Genomic DNA, 6,000 nt, shown 5'->3' with positions numbered 1-6,000 from the left:
ATGGGGATAATAATAAGACTCCATGGGCATAAGATTATTTAAACAACTGGAAAACAGGATGGATCTCTAAATATGCAAACCATATCTTCCCTAAATCTGATCTGATAGTTACCAGAAACCCACCCCTTTTGAAGACTTGCAGGTAGACTTTACAGATATACAACCAAATAGAGGATTTAGTTTCAGGTATCACCCCATGGGTCCATCGCTCCAGAGCTGAGAAGGCCAACTCAGATGAACCCTCAACCTGGTGAAGTGATCCAGATACAGTCAACCCGCTTAAACTGACCCTCAAAAAGACACTGCCCCTGAGATCTCCAGCCCTGCTCCAGCCACACCCTGGAAGCTGGCTGGCCTGCTCATGGCAGAAACTTGAGGAATCAATGTGTGGACCAAGGCCAGGGGTTCAGATGCAACTCTGCCAGCCCTTGCCCCTTACTGGTGTCATCGCCCTGATCTTGCTTATTGCTGTCAGGCTAATAGAGACTGACATGCCATCATGTTGACTGCCATCAACAAACTGGACATGGACTGGATGGCAGACTCCCTGGGAACCTGACAAAGCCAAATAAACTCCCTGGCAGCAGTGTCCCTCCAAAATAGGCCAGCTCTCTACCTCCTCACTTCAGAAAAAGGAGGGACTTGTATCTTTCTGGGGGAGGAATGTTGCTATTTTGTAAAACAATCAGGAATAGTCAGGACTAAGGTTAAGGACCTCAAGGAAAGAATTCAACGTAGACAATGGGAAAGTATCGGTCAATGGAGAGGATGGGATCTCACACACTGGGCATCCTGGCTCCCTGCCCTGGCAGGGCCCCTGCTTTCCATAATTTTACTTGTGACCATCGGTCCCTCTATACTAACTACCCTGGTACGTTTTATTGAAAACACTGTTGCTTGTCAACTGCAGCATGTATCTTAGCCCTCTGAGGGTACCAACTCCTAGAGCTAAAAAGTGATGTCTAATAAAGATTTTAAAAAAGGCATCAAAGGGGGGAATGTTGGGGAAAATGAATAAAGTTTTACACCATAAGATGGCCAATGGGACTAAAACAAGCTCTGGTCTCTAGCTTAGAGACCCCTCTTCCGTGTTCTTCTTGCCCTGTTTGCCACGCGGGTGAAAACCTGACACAGATATGGAAGTTGACAAATATAAATTACCCTTCCCCCCTTCATTCGGAGCTCAGATCTTTGGAGAAACGGTCTCCTCTGAGCCTGCTGGTGTTAAATAAATCTCCGATCCAAGATCTCCGAGTATTGCTTGGTTTTTCTGCCAGCGTTCCAGCCTGGTTCCGTAACACAACCAATGACATCATAAAGTTAAAATGTCCAAACCCAATGGGGAAGGGGACAGTGTGGGTCTCTTCTGTAGTCACATTCAGATTAGATTTATTATAGAAGCAAAAACCACAACAAGCCCATCATTACCAACTGCCTTTGTGGGGAGGGGATCTTCCCACCAGAGTTGAAAATGAGGCCAGGACAGTGGGCATCACAGCCCGAGGAGGGGATTAGGGAACACAGAAGTCTCCCCAGCATGGGAGGGGCCTGGACAAGCAGGCATAGGACCTGGCCACAGGATAGCCTCCTCACCTTTGCTGGGCTCCTTCCTATCTGCTCCCCTGGGTGAGGTGTCCCCTGCCTGTCCCCCACATACCTGGCCCTAGCCCAAAACCAGGTTTAGGGGTCATCGCTTGCTCTCCCTCCCGAATCCCTGAGGCTACTGCTGGGCCACATTCATATGGCCAGGGTTACACCTCAATCCACAGATACCTCTATGCCAGCTGCTCACCCGGGAAGGGAAATCACACAAACATGGCAGGGGAGGGCTGTGGAGGGCCCTGCCACACATCCCTGGCTGGAGCACATCTATCTGGGGGTGATTGAAGCTGGAGTCTCAGCTCAGACCTTCCTGATCTCGGAGTCCAGATACACACTTACACCAGGGAGGTGACCTAAGTGTGCACTGCACCCCTCTGGGCCTGCCCCACTGTGTGTGATGAGGGTGGTCAAAGGCACCTGCTAGGCCCAGTGAAACTAGGGGACTTGTGGCAGCCTGGGTCGGCCTGAAGCAGCGTTTGGCCGTATTAGTCGGGGACAGAGAGTTGTGTCACTTTACCCATAAAGCAGATATTACCACGTGTTTATAGGACGCCAGGCTGGGTGCTTCCTGGATTGGGGAGAGCAGCCAGGCTTCCTGGTGGTTCCCAAGCGCCCTCTGCTGGTGGCTTTGGGGAACTGCACAGCTGGGGAGGGGACGGGGCACAGCTGCCTCTGGTGCCTGTTCCTCTGGGTAGCCTGTCCTGTGGTCTCATGGGGCTGACTCCATGAGAAGAAGGCTGGAGTCACATCTTCATAGACAGCTGGGACTTAGCTGAGAACCAATTCATTGTAACTCAAAGACTGGCATCAAATTTATTATTATCTTTTGTTAAATACTTTAGATCTTTTCAGGACACATGGTCTATAAGGGCATGGTAGGTTGTCTTCCCAGTTTTGCGTGTACAGTTATGTGACAGGAGGAGAGGTGACATAATCAGGTGATATGCACGTAGGGAGGGTACTGGGGGGCTGCCCCTGCACCTGCATCGTGAGCCTTGCCCCTCTGAGAATGGCCTCTGGACTTCCACCAGGTAAACCTGGGACTTACATCTCCCAGTCAGGTGACAGCTTAGGAGGAGGGCCGTTGGGGACAGTGAGGATTACAGTCATACGCGCATTCGATATATTTTAAAAGAACAATACACAATGGGCAGTGGGGGAGGTGTTCTGCCGGGCAAGCCCCTGCTCGCTGCACGGCCGCCTGTCCTGCAAGCGTCTCATGGGGTGGGGGTGGGATGTCAATCTCCATGGTGCTAATTGGAGAAGGGTCTCTCTCCTGCCGGAGGTAGGGGTGACTGGGCAGTGGGTGCTGGAATGGGGAGCGGGGGCCCGGGCAGAGCAGCTCCAGCCTCCAGAGGGTCCTGGTCACTTCCCTGTGAAGGCTTGACCTGCCTGAGCACCGACATTGGGCACACACCAGGGGAAGAACACAGGATTGTCCCCGGGGCCACAAGAAAGTCTGTTGATAGCCTTCCGGCATAGCACAATGCTGCTGGGTCCTCTGGGCCAGCACCAAAGACCTTCCTCAGTGGGTCCCACGGTGTTGGCTTCTCATAAGGCCGTTCACAGCTTGGAAGGTGCCTTGGGTGGCAGATGGAGGACCCAGAGGGAAGAACCAGGCATTTCTCAAGCTGGACAGCTCTGGAATATCACCTGGTTCTTCCACTTTTGGGCCAGGCAGGTGGGGCTGGAGCCCTCCTCCAGCAAAAGGTGGCCATGGTGGCCTGTGCTATGTTGGTGTGGCACCTGACTAGGGGTCAGAGACAAGAGTCGTCTAGATTCAGAAAGACCTTCCTTGGGCTCCCCTGGGACTAAAGATTTGAAAAGTAAATTCTTCACAGCAGCGCAAATAGTCTGAAGTTCTAACAAAAAAGTTCTGTTGGGTAGTTCTCAACACCCAGGGGAAGGTACCCTGTGACCCTGACACTTGGTGCTGCAGAGACCCCTGTCCCTGGAAGGGCGAGCTGTTCAGCCAGCTCAGGAGAGGACACCCCACCCCCCAATTCCTCATTTGTTGTTTGAGATGGAAGTACAAAGCTCTGTCTTCAGCCTTAGAGAGGCAAGAAAGCCATTCTCATGGGACTAGGTGCAGGGGACAGTGGGGCGGGACCTGGGAGACCACAGTACAAGTCTGGCTCCACCTCTGTCCCTGTGACTCTCAGACCTACGGAGTCCTTGTCAGAAATTGGGGAACATGCCACCACCCAGCATGGTGGGCAGGGCAATCAGGGCTGGCCCCATGGGTGTTGGGCTACATGGAATCTGAGTCTGAAGGGAAGAAGGCCCCGGGAGATCCAAAGGGTGGCCTAGGGCAGGCGTGGTGATGGAGTTTGGGGAGCCTTGGAGCCTGGGTTTTATTCTTCCTAACCAGGGAGGAGGAAATGCCTCCTGCCCCAAGCTGAAGGAGAGGAGTTCCCAGCCTGGGCCCCCTACCCTCTGCTCGCCATCCAGACATGTCCCTCCACCCGTGCCAAGGGTCAGAGCCCAGGGTCTTGGGGCCTTGCCTGGGGGCCGCCCTCAGTAACAGTCGTCTGCAAAGAAGGGTGCACGGGCAGACGGTGGGCAGTCCCCCACATCGTGTGGACCCACCAGCTCCCCATACTCGCTGTTGTAGAACACCTGGCCTCCCCGCGCCCCGCGGTCCGGCCTCCGCCGCCGCCCTTGGGTGTCAGGGTGCGCCCTGGTCGCGTCCACATTCCGGCCAGGTCCTTTACAGCTGCTGAGACAGGGAAGGTGATGGTCAGTAAGACAAGAAGACAAGAGGGACAGGACCCTAGTAGGGGGTCTGGTTGGAATCACCAGAGACATGACCAGAGCATCAAGCAAGTCCAGAGCCATCAGGAACACAGGCTTGACGCACACAACAAAGCAGGCTGATGTGAGTGTTGGCAAACACTGGAGCTTTCTCTGTCCCAAGCCTGGGTGTGGGATGATGGAGAATGCCTGCTTCATGCCTCCAGACCTATTTCTCTCCCAGACCTGCCCATCTCTGTGAACGCACCAATGCTGACTCAGTGGCTCAAGCCCCTGGGTGACATCCTTTCCTGAGCCCCTCACATCCAATCCACCCAGACGCCTGTACGTTTTAACTGCAGAATGCATCCATGCCCCTCTCTGCATGCCCTGTCCTGCTCCAGAGTCAGTGGCCACCTCAGATGCTCTGCACTAACCTGGCACACCTCTCCTCTCCCAACCCTGCCTCCCTAGGGCCTTGTCTTCAGGGATCCTTCCAGCTGGAGAATGTCCTTCTCCTGACAGACCCTCCAATGGCGTTTTGTCACTCTCAGGATGAACGCCAAGCTCCTCTCTCCCTGGCCTGGGAGGCCTTGAAGGTGCCAGCCCCAACCCCTGCGTCCTCACTGATGGTCAGATGACACTCCCCACTAAGCTCTCACTTTCTTTGAGAGTTTGCAAATGTTGCTTCATTGGTTCTGATTTTAATTTTGCTTTGCATGGTGCTAAGCCTGATGCCAGCCTGACTTTTTTTTCCTTCATAAATGACTCTGCCTGGGGCACCTGGGTGGCTCAGTCAGTTGAGTGGCTGACTTCATGATCTCAAGGTTCATGAGTTTGAGCCCCACATCGGGCTCGCTGCTGTCAGCACAGATCCTCTGTCCTCCTCTCTCTGCCCCTCCCAGCTTGCATTCTCCGAAAAATAAATAAATATTAAAAATAAATAAATAAATTACTCAGCCTTTTTGCCTGAATTTCCAGAATGTTTACCTTGAAAGTCTAACAGTTCAACTAAGCTTTGCGTCCAAGCCTACTGTTCTGGGTCAGTTTTCCTAGTCCATCTTTGGAGATGTAGATTTAGTTATTCTTTTCTAAGAGGGTTATCTTGAATTCCAAGTTTATTTTGTTAAAATTTTTTTAACGTTTATTTATTTTTGAGACAGAGAGACACAGAGCATGAACGGGGGAGGGTCAGAGAGAGAGGGAGACACAGAATCTGAAACAGGTTCCAGGCTCTGAGCTGTCAGCACAAAGCCCGACGCGGGGCTCGAACTCACGGACCGCGAGATCATGACCTGAGCCGAAGTTGGATGCTTAACCGACTGAGCCACGCAGGCGCCCTTTGAATTCCAAGTTTAAAATACTAGGTCTGTTTTACTGTCAGCATAGGCTTCCTCGGAGACTCCAATTTTACATAGATTGGATCTTTTCTACTCAACTACTACACCACCAACTTTCTTTCTCATCTTTTTTACCTCTTTGTTTTGGTTTTATTTTCTTTTGTCTTTTCATGTCCATCTTCGGTGTCTTTCTCTGCAAGGAAGAATTGATCATATCTACTGATCCTTGGGCACCCCCTCTCCAGTCTTCATTTTTGAGGGGATTTCTCTTTTATTTCAATTTCTTTCCTGAAATGTAGTCAACCACCATTTAATACTGTCACAC

At 52.0% G+C, this 6,000-nt stretch overlaps 1 protein-coding gene across 5 annotated transcripts in view; it reads right to left on the bottom strand.

The window, feature by feature from the left end:
• Positions 1 to 1,471: 1,471 nt before the first annotated feature.
• The window catches only part of FLT4 (fms related receptor tyrosine kinase 4), a 44,568-nt gene continuing 40,039 nt past the window's right edge, over positions 1,472 to 6,000 (bottom strand). For 3 of the 5 annotated variants that reach the window (XM_047875416.1, XM_047875438.1, XM_047875429.1), the window contains exon 30: positions 1,472 to 4,321. In XM_047875416.1, coding sequence (XP_047731372.1) covers positions 4,120 to 4,321 — 202 coding nt within the window. In that variant the 3' untranslated portion in view covers positions 1,472 to 4,119. The remainder of the gene's footprint in view (positions 4,322 to 6,000) is intronic. The other 2 variants (XM_047875425.1, XM_047875444.1) reach the window with 1 other exon arrangement.

Source organism: Prionailurus viverrinus, chromosome A1, assembly GCF_022837055.1.
Source record: "Prionailurus viverrinus isolate Anna chromosome A1, UM_Priviv_1.0, whole genome shotgun sequence".
NCBI classification, from domain to species: domain Eukaryota; kingdom Metazoa; phylum Chordata; class Mammalia; order Carnivora; family Felidae; genus Prionailurus; species Prionailurus viverrinus.
Note: the sequence above shows the minus strand (reverse complement) of the source record. Positions and strands in the feature narration are given on the sequence as shown.